This window comes from Prionailurus bengalensis, chromosome C2 (genome assembly GCF_016509475.1).
Source record: "Prionailurus bengalensis isolate Pbe53 chromosome C2, Fcat_Pben_1.1_paternal_pri, whole genome shotgun sequence".
NCBI lineage: Eukaryota > Metazoa > Chordata > Mammalia > Carnivora > Felidae > Prionailurus > Prionailurus bengalensis.
The window spans coordinates 133341514-133361100 of NC_057350.1; the positions used below are offsets into that span (position 1 = coordinate 133341514).

The 19587-nt window shown below is 41.0% G+C and overlaps 1 protein-coding gene and 2 long non-coding RNA genes across 5 annotated transcripts in view; 1 reads left to right on the forward strand and 2 right to left on the reverse strand.

Moving 5' to 3' along the window:
- Positions 1-9724: 9724 nt before the first annotated feature.
- On the reverse strand, positions 9725-11386 carry LOC122492005. The gene is made up of 2 exons (XR_006299508.1): positions 11279-11386; positions 9725-9841 (listed from the first exon to the last, which is right to left on the reverse strand). It is a non-coding gene; the product is annotated as an uncharacterized LOC122492005 (long non-coding RNA).
- Positions 11387-11651: 265 nt separating this feature from the next.
- Positions 11652-18388, forward strand: LOC122492006. Its single transcript, XR_006299509.1, has 2 exons — positions 11652-11756; positions 18190-18388. It is a non-coding gene; the product is annotated as an uncharacterized LOC122492006 (long non-coding RNA).
- Positions 13758-19587, reverse strand: part of LOC122492004 (collagen alpha-4(VI) chain-like) — a 118951-nt gene continuing 113121 nt past the window's right edge. For 2 of the 3 annotated variants that reach the window (XM_043595428.1, XM_043595425.1), the window contains one exon: positions 13758-14428. In XM_043595428.1, the coding sequence (XP_043451363.1) occupies positions 14253-14428 (176 nt within the window). In that variant the 3' untranslated portion in view covers positions 13758-14252. The remainder of the gene's footprint in view (positions 14429-19587) is intronic. The other variant, XM_043595427.1, reaches the window with a different exon arrangement.

Consider the following 19587-nt stretch of genomic DNA (forward strand, 5'->3'; position numbering starts at 1 on the left):
TAAAGGAGAAAAGACACAAAAAAATACACAAAGGGAGGGACCACAAGGAAATGATTGGCAGATTGGCTACATAAAATTTGAAAACTTCTACTCTCTATCTTTACTACACACACACACACACACACACACACACACACACACACATATATATATGTAAAACAAGGTCTGAAAACTAATGGCAAACTATAAAAAATATCAGTTACATATATGACAGATAATTTTCTTTATTTGCAAAGAAATCCCAATATCAATAAGTAGAGATAATGAACTCTGTAGAAAATTTGACTTAAAGGCTATAGATTGGCAGTTGTTGAAGAAAACCCAGAAATCAAAATAGCCCTCCTAAAAAAGGTGACCAACATATTCCTAATCAAATAACCATAATAAAAACAAGCTACCATTTTTAATAGATAGGATTCACCAAAATTTTGAAATTTGATGAAACTTGTGCTGGTTTTGTAATTTCATAATGTATTTCACAAATGTATGAGGAAGTGGGCATTATGATACCACAGGGAGGAATTTAAGTTTGCAGGGCTATTTGGCAAGATCTATAAAATTTAAGACACATACTTCTTTTGCTGCAGCAATCTCATTGCTAGTAGTGAATTTCTTTATCAACATTTGCCAAAAACATAATGCAATCAAAACTTATATTCAACCTTTGTATGCTGTTATGGTCCTCTGCTGGTGTCCATCTGTTGGATCAGTGCCCATGTAATGTCTTTAATATCAGTCTTAAAATGTATCTACTGACTAAAAGCTGGAAGTTACCAACTCATCTGTCCGTAGGAGACTAGTTCAGTAGATTGCGGTCTTCCAATCCAAGAATATGTGACATCTTTCTATTTATTTGTGTCAAATTCAGTTTCCTTCAATGATGTCTTATAATTTCCGGTGCACTAGTTTTTCACCTCCTTAGTTCAATTTATGCCTAAGTACTTTATTCTTTTTGATGCAATTGCAAATGTGACTGCTCTCCTAATTTCTCTTTCAAATAGTTTGCTGTTTGTGTATAAAATGCAACTGGTTTTTGTATGTTCACTTTGCATCCTTCCACTTTACTGAATTTGCTTATTAATATAGCAGCTTGTTGGTGGATTCTATAGGGTTTTCCAAATATAAGAGCACATCATCTGCAGAAAGGCCATGTTATTTCGTCTTTCCTGATTTGAATGTCTTTTATTTCCCTTTTCTTTTCCTAATTGCTTCTGTCTAGGACTTCTAGTACTGTGTTGAATAGGAGTGAGGAGAGTGGGCACCATTGTCTTATGCCTGATCTTGGAGGAAAAGCTCTCAACCTTTCACCATTGAGTATGATGCTAGCTGTGGGCTGGTCGTATATGTTCATTATTATGTTGACATACATTTCTTCTATATCCAATTTGTTAAGAGTTTCTATCATAAAAAGATATTGAGTTTTGTCAAATGCTTTTTCTGCATCTATTGACGTGATCAATTTTATCCTTTGTTCTGTTAATGTAGTGTCTCACATTTATTGATTTGCATATGCTAAACCATCCTTGCATCCCAGGGATGAATCTCACTTCATTGCGGTATATTATCCTTTTCATGTGCTGTAGAATTTTGTCTACTAGCATTTTGTTGAGGATTTTTACATCTATATTCCTCAGAGACACTGGCCTGTCATTTTCTATTCTTTAGTGTACTTATCTGGCTTTAGTAACAGGGTAATTTCAGCTTCATAAAATGAGGTTGGAAGTGTTCCTTCATGGTCAGTTTTTTGGAAAAGTATGAAAAGGATCATGTTAATTCTTTAAATGTGTGATGGAATTAATCACTGAAGCCCTCTGGTTCTGGGATGTGTTGTAAATGCCTGACAATTAGCTTTTTTGATTTTAGTTTAAGTTCCCAACATTAATCTTCTGGTTGCGGAGGCATTCATTTCAAAGACCTCCATCTCAAATAAACGTATCGCCACACACAAGAGAAATGGCCAGGTTGCCATACCCATGCAAGTCTTGGGTGACCTACGAAACTGACCATTTGAGTGACCCTGCATTTCCCTTCCTGTGACTTAACTCCTGCTCTTCTGTTTTAAATTCACCAGTAGTGAGTGAGCCTGTGAAACCCTAGGTACTCCTCCTTCAACCCTAATAAATGCAGAACCCAGGACCACATTCTCACGGTCTCTCTACCCACAACCTTGCTATTGGCCCCAGGGCATACTACGTGCCCTCCAGGATTTGTAATAAACCTTACTTTTTTTCGAGGTTCTCAGAGAGTTGTTGCTGAAGTGCATCTTACAATCACAATAAGAACCTCAAGGGTCAGTGCAGCCATAACATTAGCTCTGGTCAGGGAAATGTCTGTGGGGGCTTTCCAGACCAGGTACCAGTCCAGGTGAGTGCCCCCATGTATTTCTAGCTCATAGCATCACTACTGATAGGCTGAGACCAACAAAAAACATGGGCTTTTCTTTGTTGGGAGATTTTTGACTATTGATTCAATCTTCTTACTCATTATCGATCTGTTCAGATTTTCTATTTCTTCATGATTCAGTCTTGGTAAATGTATGCTTCTAGGAATGCATCCCTTCTAGGTTATTCAATTTTGGGGTGTATAATTGTTCACAGTAATCTCTTATGATCCATTATATTTTTGTGATATCAATTATAATGTCTCCCTTTCATTTGTGATTTTGAGTCTCCTCTCTTTTTTTTTTAGTCCAGCTAAAGGTTTGACAATTTCGTGTACATTTTTAGAAAACGAGCTCTTTCTTTTGTTCATCTTTTCGGTTGTCTTTCTAGTCTCTATTTCATTGCTCTCTGCTCTAATCTTTGTTATTTCCTTTCCTCTGCTAACTTTAAGGTTAGTTTGTTCTTTTTTTATTTCCTTGAGGTACAGAGTTAGGTTATTTGAGATTGTTTTTTTCTTACTGTAGACAGTTATTACTATAAACTTCCCTCTTAGAACTGCTTTTACTATAGTTCATATGTTTTGGTATGTGACAATTCCATTTTCATTTGTCTCAAGATATTTTTTTATTTCTCTTTTGATTTTTTCTTTGACTTACTAATTGTGAATAAGGTCTCTCTTTGATATTTGACGGTTTTATTAGAATGTGTCTCAATGAAGTCCTCTTTGTGTTAAATCTGTCTGGGGACTTCTGAGCTTTATGTGCCTGGCTGTTCATATGCCTCCTCAGATTTAGGAAATTTTCAGCCATTATTTCTTTAATTATCTTTCAGCTCCTTTTTTTCTGTCCTTCTTCTGAAATTCCCATAATGCAAATATAGTTTTAGTTGGTGGTGTCCTATAATTCACACAAGCTTGTTTCACCCTTTTTCATTTTTTGTTCTTCTTTGACCAGGTAATTTCAAATGACTTATCTTCCAGATCAGATTCTTACTTTCTGTTTGATCAAGTTTGCTGTTGGTGCTATTGCATTTTTAAATCTCATTCATCATATACTTTAGCTCTAGAATTTCGGTTTGTTCTTTTTAATGAATTCTATCTCTCTGTTGAACTTGTCATTTTATTCACATACTGTTTTCCTGATTTCATCGAGTTGTCTATCTGTGTTCTCCTATAACTTGCTGGGCTTCCCTAAAAGAAAACCATTTTGAATTCTTTGTCCAACAATACATAGAGCTCTTTTGCGTTGGGGTCCGTTACTGGAAAATTATGTTCCTTTGGTAGTATCCTGTTTCCTTGATTTTTCATGTTTTTTGTAGCCTTGATGTCTACATATTTGTTGAAGCAATCACCTCCTTCAGACATACAAATCGTTCACCTGCAGATGGGTGCTAGGGTGCCAGCTGGGTGGGGTGTGGTGCTTTCAGATTTGGGGAAGGTCTAGTATCATCTCTGTGCAAATCTCTCAGCTGAGGTTAGTGCTGGCAAAGATTGTAGGGATCCTCAACAATCAAGGTTTCAACCAAGATGTCTGTAGCTGCAGTAAAGCTTGCTGGAGTCTTCAGTGGTAACAGCCACGGGGGACCACCTGATCTCTTTTTGTCCTATGAGCGATGTCACGGCCAAGGGGATTCCTCTTGGTGCTGAGTCAAGCCTATGGGTGCCCTCATGGTGGTGGCAGCACTGGTGTCTGATGCATTTGTGCCTATCGAACAGCCAGTGAGCTGGAATCGGGAGCGCTGGTGCTCACAGAGTGACAGCTGCTCCAAGGTCTGGGGCACTGGCTAGCCTCAGTGGTAGTGGCTCCAGTGCCTCAGGTATGAGTGCTTGTGGCACAACTGTGGACGTGGGTTCTGGAGTATGAGCATTCACAGAGCAACAGTGGCAGGGCAGGTCCAGGGCAACTGGCTAGCCTACAATATGATGACTTGGGTACTTGAGTCACAGGTGAGCACCAAGAGGCCACAGAACCAGGTTCTAGAGCAAAGATATAGACAGAGATAGCATCTGAGGGGCTGAGGGGCTGGTTTTCCTGCATTATGTGGCTCTGGCGCCTGAGATGTGAGTGTGCACACAGCAGCCATTAAGCCAGGGTCTGGAGTGCAGGTGCACACAAAGCTGGTGTCTGAAATGCAGCTACATGTGGAGCAGCTATGGCTCTGGGGTCCGAGGCATGCACGGGGCTGTGGGGGCAAGAAGTGCGAGTTCCAGGGCAACACAACAGCAGCTCCTTCTGAAAGGTGCACTGCAGCATCTTTCTTCTGGGGGTCCGTGGCAGCTACGGCTCTTGGTATGTCTGTGGCAAAAGCTGTGGGCTCTTGGGGTCCATGCCAGTGAACGTTATGGGGTCCTCTGCTATGAGAGCTATGGGGAATCTGCCACTGTTGCGGGGGCTGTGAGGCCCTCCGTGGCAAAGGCAGGAGGGGTCCCTCTGCAGAGAAGGTCACCAGGGAGATGGCAGCAAGTAGCACCTGCTGCACAGCTGATTGTGGCAGCCCCTGCCCCTCTTCTTCGTCCTAGTCGTCTCCAATGTCCCAACTAAGACAATTTCCCCAGTGATCTTTTTTATGCAGTGATTCATTTTTTGCTGCACTGTGTTACAGTAGATTCTTGATGGAATTCGAGCCCTTCCATTGTTATTTCGGATAGTGGCCTAATTGCTATTGTTTTGGTGCTGGTGTGTGAGGAGACAAAGGCCAGGATCAAGTACTCTGTCACGCTGCTGACCAGCAATGATTTTTTGAATGTGACATCGAAAGCTTAGGCAACAAAAGCAAAAATAAACAAGAGGGACAACCTCAAACTAAAAAGCTCTGCACAGCAAAGGAAACAATTGACAGAATGAAAAGGCAACCTATGGAATGGGAGAAAATATTTGCAAACCATATATTCAATAAGGAGTTAATATCCAAAATATATAAGGAACTTCTACAACTCAATAGCAAGAAAGCAAACAACCAGGCTGAAAAAAAAGAAACAAAGTACCTGAATAGGCATTTTTCAAAAGAAGATATACCAATGGCCAAAAGTACATGAAAAGGTGCTAAACATCACTAATCATCAGGGAAATTCTAATCAAAACCACAATGAGAAATCACTTCACACTTGGATGGCAATCATTAAAAAGAGGTAACACATGTCAGTGAGGATGTGGAGAAAGAAGAACTACTTGTACACTGTTGGTGGGAATGTAAATTGGCACAATCATTATGGAAAATAATACGGAGGCCTCTAAAAAAATGAAAATTAGAACTATCATATGATCCAGCAATACCACTTCTGGGTGTTTATCCAAAGGAATTGAACCCAGTACCTTGGAAATATCTGTGCTCCCACATTCACTACAGCATTATTCACAATGGCCAAGATGTGAAAACAACCTAAGTGTCCTTTGACAGATGAATAAAGAAATTACGGTGTGTATATACAATGTGACATTACTCAGTCTTAAAAAATGGTTACCCTTCCACTTGCAACAACATGGATGAACTTAGAAGACATTACACTAGGGAAAGAATTCAGATATGGAAAGAAAAATACTGTATGATCTCAGTTATATGTGGAATCTAAAAAAGAAATCAAATACATGGAAACAGAGAGAAGAGTGGTTAACAGGTGGGAGAAATGGGGAGATGTTGATTAAGGGGTACAAAGTTGCAGTTATGTAGGATGAATATTTAAAGATATAATGTACAGCATTATGACTCTAGTTAATAATTCTGTGTTGTATACTGGAAATTTGCTAAAAGGGTAGATTTCAAGTGCTCTCACCACATACCAAAAGAAAAAATGGGGGGGGGGGGGTTCCCAGATGGCTCAGTCAGTTGAGCATCCAATGCTTGATTTCAGCTCAGGTCATGATCCCAAGGTTGTGGGATCGAGCCCCACATCAGGCTCTGCACTGAGTGTGGAGCCTGCTTAAGATTCTCTCTCTCTCTCTCTCTCTCTCTCTCTCTCTCTCCCTCTGCCCCTCTCTCTCACTCATACTTTCTCTCTAAAATTAAAAAAATTTTTTTAAATAAAAATAAAAGGTAACTACATGAGCAGATGAAAGCAAGAATTCATTTCTTTATTCTTCACTTCTATAACCCAAGCTAATAGAAGTGTTCTTAGCATATAATAACTAAGATAAGAAGGGTTCAGTAAATTTTTATTTGGATAAATAAATATTACTTCTTATATCTCTCCTTTTAAATTTCTTTCTAAGTCCTGCCCAGTTCTAAGAGTCAAAATTATGACAATCTATTAAATGGGAGAAAATATTTGCAAATGATATATCTGATTAGGGGTCAGTATCCAAAATATATAAAGAATTTATACAACTCAACCCCCAAACAAAACAAATAATCCAATTAAAAATGGACAGAAGGCATAAACTGATTTTTCTCAAAGAAGACACCTACATAGCCAACAGACATGAAAAAATGCTCAGCATCACTCATCATCAGGGAAATGCAAATCAAAACCACAATGGGCTATCACCTCACACCTGTCAAAATGGCTAAAATGAACAACACAAGAAACAAGTGTTGGTAAGGATGTGGAGAAAAGGGAACCCTCATGCACTATTGGTGGGAATGCAAACTGGTACAGCCGCTCTGGAAGACAGTATGGAAGTTCCTCAAAAAATGAAAAATAGAATTACCATATGATCTAGTAATTCAACTACTGGCTATTTACCCCCCACCCAAAATCAAAAACACCAGTTCAAAAAGATATACGCACCCCTATGCTCATTGCAGCATTGTTCTCAATAGTCAAATTGTAGAAGTAACTCAAGCATCCCTCAATAGATAAATGGATAAAGAAGATGTGGTATATATACACAATGGAATATTATTCAGCCATAAAAAGAACGAAATCTTGCCATTTGCAACAACAGGGATGGAGCTAGAGGGTATAGTGGTAAGTGAAGTAAGAGAAGGACAAATACCAGGTGATTCCACACATACGTGGAATTTAATAAATAAAAAACAAATTAAAAAAAAGATACAAATGAAAAAACAGACTCTTAAGTATAGAGAACAAACTGATGGTTACCAGAGGGGAGGCAGGTGGGGGGATGGGTTAAATGCGTGATGGGGATTAAGAGTACGCTTATATTGGGCACCTGGGTGGCTCAGTGAGTTAAGTGTATGACTTAAGCTCAGGTCATGATCTCAAAGTTTGTGAGTTCGAGCCCCACATTGGGCTCTGTGCTGGTGGTGCACAGCCTGCTTGGGATTCTCTCTCTCCCTCTGTCTCTGCCCCTCCCCTGACTGTGCGCGCTCGCGCGCTCTCTGTCTCTCTCTCTCTCTCTAAATAAACTTTAAAAAAGAAAAAAAAAGAGTACACTTATACTGATGAGCACTAATATAGAACTGTTGAATCACTGTATGTATTGTACACCTGAAACTAATATAACACTGTACATTAATTGTACTAGAATTAAAATAAAACAACCAAGGTATTTCAATGGACTTCGAGATTAAAATGAGACTGAACATCGGACATAACTCTTCACTTTCCCCTGCGGAAAATGATTAAGAAATCAAACCCGGGCCCAGTCTGAGTATTTCTTTTCCTAACAGAAGGCATTCTGATGTAATTGCTGTCTTCTGATGAATGAAAAACTCATGCTTTTACAATGAGCCCACTCATAAATACATAGTGAAGAGCTTGCTTCGCTTCCAAAGAAAGACATTAACTCAGACCAACATAGAACGTGTTCTACTTGCCTGAATCCAAAGTTATATGCAGATAACATTAGCTCACATGTTCTGGCTTTGTATTTCCAAGGAATTTCTGGAGTACTGTGGTGCGTAGAACATAAATCAATGGCACAAAACATAAATGTACACTTTAGGGACTACACGTAAAGGAAATACCTGTGGAGACAGAACTCTGGTAGGAGACTTGAACATAACTGCCATCCATGTTCTACTTCCCAATCCCAGGCACCTCCCTTTGCAAAAGGATGACAAGCTAGGGACCCTAGGAAGCAGGCTCTGAAACAGAGCTTAACATGTAGACTATTTATAAGGGAGTGCTTTTGAGGCCAACACCGTGGAAAGGAAGGGAAGAGAATCCAATTAGGCAGAGACAATAGTTGGGCTGTGTGGGAGTCCCAAAGAAGTTCTTAGCTGACCCCACAGACAGCTCAGAGCTGGGATGGCCCCGTAAGTGTCCCAAGTGGTGGGGTTGGACCTTTATAATTTAAATTTAATACTGACCAGTCACCGGTTACATCTGCCCATGGCAGGATGCGAGTTTTTCTTCAACCGAGGAAATCTCCAGTGAAGGCTAGCCTCTGAGGGTCACCAACCAGCAGCACTCACAGCAGCTGGAGGAAAGAATTCTTCATTCCTAAAAGGCGGGTATGGGTGACACATCACAGCCTGTACCACATTGCCATCCTGACTCCAATGGTAACTGCATCTTTGCTTTTTTTCTGCCTAGTCTCACCACATAAGGTATAGCAATATAATTTAATTTTGCCTGTTTTTGAAGCTCAGATGAATGGAATCCTATTCTGTGCATATTCCTTTCTCTCAAAAATATCTTTTGTAAGATTCAGCCATGTTGCCAAATCTTAATTCAGTTTCATTAACTCATTTCCATTTCTGTACACCCTGTTTTAATGTAGCACAGCATGTTCACCCATGTCTTTATTAATGGACATATGGGTTGTTCATGACTTGGGGGTCTGAACTTGGTGCTGTGAACATTGCACATTAACGTGTATGTATCCCGGTGATCATTCATGCACATGAGTTTCCAGGGGATACACCTAAGACTGAAGTTGCTGGTCCAGGGTATTTGTATTTTTAATTTGAATAGAAAATGCCAGAATTATTTCTAATTTTCACTCCTTAGAACCATGTTTGTGAGTCCCCATTGCTCTCTATCCATATCCCTGGGAATAGGCTCGGTAATGCTGCAGTAACATCCCCTAAATCTCAGTGGTTTACAGCAAAAAAGGTTCCTTCTCAGCTGTATTTTGTGTCCTTCATGGTAAGTTGTTCCTGATCACCGCAAGATCCAGGCTGATAGAGCAGTCTCTATCTGTAACACTGCTGTTCTCTTAGATCTTTTTATTTTTCCAGAAACATATCCATATCATCTACAAACAGAGATTATATTACTTCTTCCTTTCCCATTCTTCTGCTTCTAAAGCTTCCTTTAACTTAACTGCATTGGTGTTTTATATATTTTAAGGCTTTATTACTAGATGCATACAAATATATAATTGTTTTCTCATTAGGAAGATACCCTAAGCCAGCTAACTGGTCAACAGACTGGTGGCTGGCTGCAGATACATGAGCCAGCTCAGCCCAACTTTCTTCAAATTATATCACCCCAAAACTTAGTGTTCTAAAACAACAATCATTTATTCAGCTCATTATACTGCGGGGCAACAATTTGTGTTGGACTCCACTGGGTGGTTATTTTGTCCTCAGCTGGGCTTGCTTCTTTTAGGTGCCTAAGGTAAGAGAAGAGCCAAAGAAGGAATGGATTAGTTTGTGTGCAAAATTTAGACAGACTACAGGAGGCAAGAGATGTTCTTCTCATCCCTGTCTCCTCAGCCAGAAAAGACCAAGGTCCAGAAAAAATGGAGTCAGTTGTGTACGTCACCAGGGAAATCACAGAGGGAATCAGATGCTGAATTCTGGTGCCCAGTCTTGGTATTTCCCATAACACCACCGTCCCAACTATGAATCCCCAGCTACATTGAAAACATACCTCTGGGACTATTCAAAAACCAAAGGAATAATCCAACACAAGATCTCAAGATGGCAAAAATTTAACAAAGTTTAATAAAATTTAATAACAAAAATTATTCTAACTTTAGGCTACCAAATGATTCATTACATGAGATTTGATTTCACTTGGCCTTTCTAATCTTAATTCCTTCATCAGAAAAACCAATATCCCCAAAACAGTTTATAGTGATGATATGATAACTGATCCAAAGAGGAAATTAAAAACACACAAAACTTTTTCCACTTGGCTGATGGGGCACTGATGTCCTGACATCTGGAACAAGTGCAGAACATCTACAAAGCAGAGAAAGTTTCTACAGTGAGAGGTATGGCATGAGTCAAGCATTGTTGGGGGTGGGGGTTCCTTTCTAACAGTCTCTAAAAACAGATAGAGAGTTACAAAATCAGGACTGAAAGAAAATCAGTTGGGCCCTGTGCAGGGCAGTCGGTTCTAAGGTGAAAAAACTCACAGTCTAAGGAGACTGATAGGTAAATGATGTAAACATAGTGGAAAAAAGGCAAAAACAGAAGTGTGCCCAAGTCAGCCTATGGCAGGTAATGACTAATTCTTTCTTTAAAAGGGATAATCAGAGGAGTTTTCAGAGAGGCAATGAGACCTGAGCTGGATTTTGATACAGGTAATGGATCTGGTAGATGCCTATGAAATACTTTACAAACAAAAGAATTAAAAGGGCACTCCCCACAGAAGTATCACCAAAGGCAGCAGCATGGATAAATAGGATGTCGAATTTCCAGAAAACTATACATGTTCTATTTAGTATTGTTCAAGTGAAAACTTGAAGGGACAGAACAACTGTCACCGTCGGTGAAGCCAGAGACTGGATGCGAAGACCCAATCTCTGAGGCCTCGGATGCTACACTAATGCTTCTGAGTGTGTCCTATCGGATTCAGGAAGCTTTGGAAATTTGGAAACAATGCAGAAGGACATTCCCTGTAACAGCACTGTGATGCAGATGCATCCCCCAGAGGTCCCCTCAACAGAGGGATGTTGCCCCAGCTTCCAGGAGCACGGTTGGCAGACAGCTCTCAGGTGGGCCCCTTCAGAGCTGCCTCACCCACGAGTGTGCCCTTCCTGGGGCATCCCACTTTCAACGGCTAGTGGAGGCAGCCATTGGTCCCAACTAATTCCACACACCTGAGACAACTTTGGCCAGACTTTTAGCTCCAAAGCTCCCTGTGGGGTTGGCCAGGGCTGTCCTTAAGATTCCTTGCCTCACAGGTCAGCTTTTCTTTCAGTCCATCCCTGCTGTTTCCTCTTCCAGACTTGGGCCAGACCAGAACCCCCAGGGCTGGGAGGGGAGCATCTGAGGTAGACAGCAAAGTCCAGCTCCTTTACGTCAAGCAGGAAATTTCTCTCTTCTGTCTCAGTCTATCCTCCTACCCGACCCACTTTGGGCTCTGACCTTCAGAATTCTCTGACCTTCGGTGGCAGCCAATGTTTTGGAACAATGGAGTAGAGCTGAAGGAGCACTGTTCTGGGGATCAAAAAGAATTCCAAGCCAGTTTCTGTTAGGTGCCTGGGTCAAGAAGCTTCACCTTTCTGAGAATGGGAAGAACAAGGGGAAAAATTAGAAAGAACAATGCCAACATCCAAGATTTAGTGGTAGGAGTAGGTAAGTACATGAAATAATGTTGGAAAGTGTCTTATAAATTGAATACTATCTAGAACAATAGATATTGTTTCCAATCCTTGGTCAGATTGTCTAACTCATGGCTTTTCTTTTTTCTTTTCTTTTCTTTTTTTTTTAACATTTTTAAAATTTACATTTTAGTTAACATATAGTGCAATATTGGTTTCAGAAGAATTCAGCGATTCATCACTTACACACAATATCCAGTGTTCATCACAACAGTTGCCCTCCTTAATACCCATCAGCCATCCAGCCCATCTTCCACCCACATCCCTCCATCAACCCTTAGTTTGTTCTCTATCATTAAGAGTCTCTTGTGGTTTATTGCCCTCTCTTCCCTGAAAGCTTTCCAAGTACACTTTCTGCTTGGGTCAGAGGAGCTCTGAGGAAGAGTTATACCACCATCTACTAAATGCAAGGAGAACTACAGGCGGACCTTCTAAGCGTTCCAAGGATGGCAACAGCCAACACCTGAACAACTCCTCCCAACATTCCTCTTATATTGAATCTTTGCCTTTGGGTTCTCAATTTCTAGACACTGGAAGGGCAGGGTGTGGATAAGAAGTGGAAAACAGATCACAGCTCAAATCACATACCATCCTCAGGATAGATATGCTCAACCCCTTTATGCCCAGGCAGCTGAGGTTACGCCTAAAAGAGAGAAACGCATACACACACCTGCACAACGAGCAGCTCTTTCAAACAAGATGGAACATTTCCGTTTCATTCTAATCATGAAAATGTGTTAGCAAAATCAGGTACAAGGTAGTGTGCTAAGGAAGGGCAAAAAGATAGTATTCTAGGCATTTCTGGATTATACCAAATGATTACCTTTTGGAGAAAAGATTACAAGTGATATTTATTTCTTTCATGTGCTTTTCTGTGTTTGACAAACTTCTTGCCATGAACACATAGTTATCATTTTGTGATCAGATAAAAATAATTGCCATAGAAATGGAATCAAAACGTTAATGTTTCTGTGATTATTTTATATAAAACTGGTTCCTATCCCATCTCCTTTGTCACTGGGCTGAGAGGAGGAACAAATAGGATTCTGTTGAACCAGAAACTTGCCAGAGAGCAAACTCCCCTCTGGGTCTGTGGGGGCACCCACCAGCTGCTTGTGATCCTTCATAGACTGAATGTTTATGTCACCTCAAAATTCATATACTGAAGCCCCAATGTGACTGCATTTGGAGATACAGCCTTTAGGAGGTAATTAAGGTTAAATGAGGTCATAAGGATAGAGTTCTAATTCTATGGAATTAGTGTCCTCGTCAGAAGAGACACGAGAGAACTCTCCCTCCCTTTCTCTCCTTCTCCCTCTCTCCCCGCCCCCATCCTCATTCCCTCACTCCCTCCCTTCCTCCCTCCTTCACTCTCTCCCCACAGAGGAAAGGCCATTTGAGGGCAGAGTGAGAGGGCAGCTTTCTCAAACCCAGGAGCCCTCTTCTTTTTTCAAACCGTCCACACTTTGGTCTTAGACTTCCAGTCTAGTTTGGACTTCCAGAACTATGAGAAGGAAGTTCCTGATGTTTAAGCCACGCAGTCTGTGGTATTCTGCTATGGCAGCCCAAACGGACTCGTACATGACCCTCCCAAGGCCCCACATCAGGCACCCTCAATATCTAGCAACTCTAGAATTCCATGTAGTGCCCATTTCTGCCCTGAAGCTGGGCCCAAGTTAGAGGCCTGGGGGATAGAGCCATGAAGCCAGAGGAAGAGCTCCCAAAATCATAATGTCTTCACTATCTATATGGAAAAACTTCTCATCCAGGGTGAACCTAGACCCTTCATTTCATATTTGCATTGAAAACATCACCTTTAATTGTTGAGTCACCAAGTTTCAAAGCACAAGAGTCATAACAGATGACAAAGACTCAGTCCCACGGCAAACTCACTGCTTTCTCACCATCATCTGCTATGTCACAAAATATAACACAGGTTGCAGTGAGCAGGTATCACACGCAGTTTCACACCAAGTGACTTAGTCAAAATACCTTTATTTTTACACTGAGTAGCATGGATTAAATATCACATTAAAAATTCCCAGACCCCCACTTTGACTAACACTTCCATGTTCTCTTAGTGACAAACAAGAATTCAAGTTGCAACTCACTTCCAAATTAGGCTTTATTCACTGCTTCCATTGAGTTTTCTTTTGCCACAGAGCCAAAAAAAAAATTTTTCTTTTAAGTAATGTTGTAGGTAAAATTCAAGTTTCTTTTTCATTCAGTTCTAAGTCCTTGACATACTTGCAGGAACTTTCGGTTAGTCTTTTTAACCACTAGAATGCAGTCCTTCTCAAGTGACAAATCATCTGGCCCACGTCCTCGCTCGTAGGAAAAAATTCAGGGGTTAGGAACCCGACCAATGAGATTGTAGAGTGAGCTACATAATTTATGAGCCGTGTGGTACTGTCTCAGGAAAGGTAATCTCATTTTCGTCAGCTCTGAAAACAGAAGCAGCTGCAAGGCCCTACAGGGGTGTTGGGACACACCGGGCCTCACACTCTGCCTTAGTTTGGAACCCGTTCGCGTTGCCCCCGCAACTGCCATACCAGAACTGTTGGCAGGCCTGCTTCTCCTTGTCATAGTACCATCTCAGGGTGTAATTCTGGCACTCGCCTTCCATTGGATCGAGGGAACAAGGGCCTGCAGCAAAACGAATGCAGAGAGAGCTGAACTTCCTGCGTGAGCCTGACAGCAAAGGAACGATGGTTTGGAGACACAGACTGGGAATGAATCCTAATCTCACCCCCAACTGGCTGTGTGAGCCTGAGCTTATCCTCTCTGAGCCTCAATTTCTTCAACCGTAAAAGCAATTAAAAAAAACCCACATCCCAATGTTTTTATAAGTGCATGAAAAGTGCAATACAGTTGTAACTATCATTTTGATCAGTACCTGGCATATGGAATGTATGCTAGACAATGTAGAAATGAGTGAACAAATGAATGAATAAAGCTTTCTGATACCAAGAAACTCCTCAGTTGCTTATAATACTCATCTCCCTCTTTTTCTTTTTTTTTTTAATGTTTATTTATTTTTGAGACAGAGACAGAGCATGAACAGGGGAGGGGCAGAGAGAGAGGGAGACACAGAATCCGAAACAGGCTCCAGGCTCTGAGCAGTCAGCACAGAGCCCGACGTGGGGCTCGAACTCACGAACCGCGAGATTGTGACCTGAGCCGAAGTCGGCCGCTTAACCGACTGAGCCACCCAGGGGCCCCTCTCCCTCTTTTTCAAACCGTATCAATCCCTTGCCTAATCCCAAACCTCCAGCCATCTAATGGCCTAGCAAAAAGGCAGCTTATTTATTATATAGTATACCCTGACACTTGCCCAAGAAGTTAAAATATCTCTTCTAAGAAAAACATGATGTTTCTGGAGAATAAAATAGTTTTGAGATCAACAAGTTACAACAGAGCAAGATTTGAGATGCCCTGAATTTTAAATCAGACGCTAATTTCCCCACGTATGTAACTTGTGCCTTCCAGAGAGAACCAATTTCCTTGGGTACACTTGAAGTCACAGAAAAATATTCCTGTCTGAGTTCGACCATACAGTATAGAATAAACCATGCTCCAGATGGTTTCCCCTGGGTCTTCCAAGCACCACCAAATAAAGAAGATAATGTCTTCAGAAAGCAAGGGGCTAAAATTCATTGTCTGTTCCTTGGAAGACACCTCCCATTGGCATAATCAGCACAGACTAGTTTTCTTGAAGGAGTGATCAGATGTGCTGGACCCAAGGGAAGGAAATATACTCTTAGTAGGGTAAAGATTTGATCATGGAAATTGTCCACGAGAAGCAAATGCTTCTCCAAAACTTGTTGGAGTCAACAGGAAAACACTCCAGTGGCGAACTTTTGGCTATACTCTGTAGATTCAATAAACAGACTTGCGGCTCAGCAATCATCTGGTGCCCTCTAATTTAACAAGCCAAGGACTTGTTTAAACCAATCATTCATAAAGCAAAAATAAACTACTGGGACTTCATCAAAATAAAAAACTTCTTCACAGTGAAGGAAACAATCAACAAAATAAAAGGCAACCTATGGAATGGGAGAAGATACTTGCAAATGACATATCTGACAAAGTGTTAATATCCAAACTATGCAAAGAACTTTTAAACTCAATACCCAAAAGACAATCCAAGTTAAAAACTGGGCAAAAGACATGAACAGACATTTTTCTAAAGAAGACATACAGATGAAAAACACATGAAAAGATGCTCAACACCACTCATCATCAGGGAAATGTAAATCAAAACTACAATGAGAGGGAAGCCTGGGTGGCTTACTCAGTTAAGCATCTGGCTCTTAATTTCAGCTCAAGTCATGATCGCACAGTTCATGAGATCAAACCCCACATTGGGCTCCATGTTGACAGCACAGAGCCTGCCTGTGACTCTCTCTCTCCCTCTCTCTCTGGCCCTCCCCCATTCAGCATACAGGTGTGCTCTCTCAAAATAAATAAAATAAACTTTAAAAAAACTACAATGAGGGACAACTGGGTGGCTCATTCAGTTAAGTATCCAACTCTTGATTTCAGCTCAGGTCGTGATCTCACAGCTGGCCAAGTTCAAACCCCACAGTGCAGAGCCTGCTTGGGATTCTCTCTCTTTCCTCTCTCTCTGCCCCTCCCCCCCCTCAAAATAAATAAATAAACAAACAAACAAGCAAACAAACTTTAAAAAACTACAATGTGATATCACTTCACACCTGTCAGAATGGCTAAAATCAACAACACAGGAAGCAACAGATATTGGCTTTTCTGCCAATATCTGCCAATTTCTACTGAGAAACGGGAACCCTGCTGTACTGTTGGTGGGCTTGCAAACTGGTGCAGCCACTCTGAAAAACAGTACAGAGGTTCCTCAAAAGTTAAAAATAGAACTACCTTACGATCCAGTAACTGAACTACTATTTACCCAAAGGCTACAAAATACAGATTTGAAGGGGTACATGTATCCTAATGTTTACAGCAGCATTATCAACAGTAGCCCAATTATGGAAAACCCAAATGTTCATTGACTGATGAATGGATAAAGATGTGGGGTGTGTGTGTGTGTGTGTGTGTGTGTAGACACACACACATATATATACACATATATACATACACATATATATATACACACTATACATATATACACATATATATACACATATATATACACACATATATACACACACATATATACACACACATATATACACAAAATATATGTGTATATATGTATAGTGTGTATATAGAGAGAGTGTATATACACAATATACATATATATAATGGAATATAATTCATATATATATATAATGGAATATAATTCAGCTATCAAAAAGAATGAAATCTTGCCATTTGCAATAACATGGATGGAGTTAGAGAGTATGATGCCAAGTGAAATAAGTCAGAGAAAGACATACCATATGATTTCACTCATATGGAATTTAACAAACAAACATAAAAAGGAAGAAAAAGAGAGGAAAACCAAGAAACAGATTTTTAACTACAGAGAACACACTGAGGGTTGCTGGAGGGGAGGTGGGTGAGGGGATGGGTTAAATGGGTGATGGGTATTAAGGACACTTGTGATGAATACCGGGTATTCTACCATAGTGTTGAGTCACTAAATTCTACACCTGAAACTAATATTACACTGTATGTTAATTGGAATTTAAATAAAAACTTGGAAGAAAAAAAATAAACAGATAATTCACTTCTCTTAGTGACACTGTGGCTTTTGCCTTTAAAGCCCTACCCTTGCCTTTAGTCTGGGAGACAAACAGAGGCTGCTTCTTCTAGATTATACTTCTAGAGCAGCACCATCCAGAACTTCCTTCAATGAGGGAAACGTTCTATCTTTGCACATAAATACCCAGTGTCTACTGAGTATTTGAAGTGTAGCTATTGCGAGTAAGAAAGTGATTTTTTGGTTTTATTTAATTTCAAATTATTTAAATTTATTGTTTTTAATGTTAATTTATTTTGGAGACAGAGGCAGAGCGCTAGCAGGGGAGGGGCAGAGAAAGAGAGAGACACAGAATCTGAAGCAGGCTCCAGGCTCTGAGCTGTCAGCACAGAGCCCAACATGGGGCTCGAACTCATGAGCCTTTGAGCTGTGAGATCATGACCTGAGCTGAAGTTGGCTGCTTAAGCAACTGAGCCACCCAGGCGCCCCCAAATTATTTAAATTTAGATAGCCAATATGGCTAGTGGTTGTTCGGTGCACCTAGAAGTGAGTAAATCTTTGATGCTTTGTCTCTGAGGTATTCTTTGTAACCTAACACTCAGAGTCTTCATTCTATCAGTAGGATATGGCATGGGGGGCAATGAGTGTTACCCAAGCAATTAGTGCTAGCCCCCCAATTTTACATTTACATTATTTTCACCATGAGTATTAACTTTTGTCTTATTAGAAAGATCCAACAACAGCATTACTCAAACAGGTCCATAAAATCCAAGAATGAAGGGGAAAAAAGGGGGAGAGAAAGAAGTTTGTTGGACAGGTATGGGTCCGTCTCCTAGTATATATGCCTTATCATGTAGTCCTATCTGCAGGGGGAAAAAAAACACACAAAAAAAATAGACCTGTGTGCTTTGGAGAATACACTGAAATTGAAAATATACCAAGAGCAGCCTTGTTCTGTGAAAAGAGAGGATACTCATTTAATTCTTCACAAGTAGGTGCAATAGATGGTTGCCAGTGCTGTGGCAGAATTTACCTGAAGATGCAGGGACACAAAGGAGGCTATGAAAATTTAATATCTCCCTGGGCCAGAATAGACTCTAAGTAGAGGTGAAACTTGAACTGCGTAGCCAAAGGTGAGTAGATGTGGTATAGGTGGACACTGTAGAGAAGGGCAGGTGAGAGTGAGCACCTCCATGGTGGGTCGGGATAAATAACAGGGCATCAGGGGCAAATAGTGCAAAAGGCATCTGCAGGGGAGTGGCAGCCAATGAGGCCCTGGAGGACCACAGCAGGGGTGTGATCACAGAGGCATGTGTCCCTTACCCCGGCACGGAAACATTGTTTGCTAAATGATGGGGAAATGCAGAAGAAAAGAAACGGCATGGCCACATGTGCAGGAACATCAGAAAATGAACTTGGTGCTCAAACTGCAAGTGGAAGCAAGCCAAATTGGAAGAAATGAGACCAGATGGAGAACTCCACAGTTACACTTGAAGTGAAAGCCAAGCTGTGGGGAGGAAGATGCAGGAAAGAGAGATGGACCTCGGAGATGCCAAGGAGGAAGTCACACCAAGATCTGGTCACCAGCTGGAGGTGGGAGGCGAGGAGAGAATGAGAAGCGTGATGTTTGGGTTTTGACTTTCCATTCCTGGGCTGATGGTGGTGCATTCCAGTAAAGGAACAGAGGAGGAGAAGGTATGAATGGGAAAGACAAATCCAGCTCATTTAACTGAATTTGTTTGAGATGACTGAGGGCATGTGCCGTGGTGCAATGTGGAGGGTAGGTGAATACACTGGTCTGCAGCTCAAGAGAGTGAAGGTAGAAGATACGGATTTGGAGCACACAGGGGAGAGCCGAAGTCATGGCAGGAAAGCTCGCCCCAGGGCATGTGCCCAGAGTGCTCAGGGGGCTGACCGCAGCCTCTGGGGGAGAGTATTGCGGGTTCACCATGAAATTAACTAAGCCTAAGCTTCTGGGCCCTTCACCTGCATAATCCTCTTCTAAAGAAATACTCTTTGTACTGAATTGTTATAATTTTGTTTTCTTAAAGAGAGGCTTAAATGTAGGTGTTGTGTAAACATCAGGTTCCATAAAACCTAGACCCCCGCTGTGAGGATGGACCCG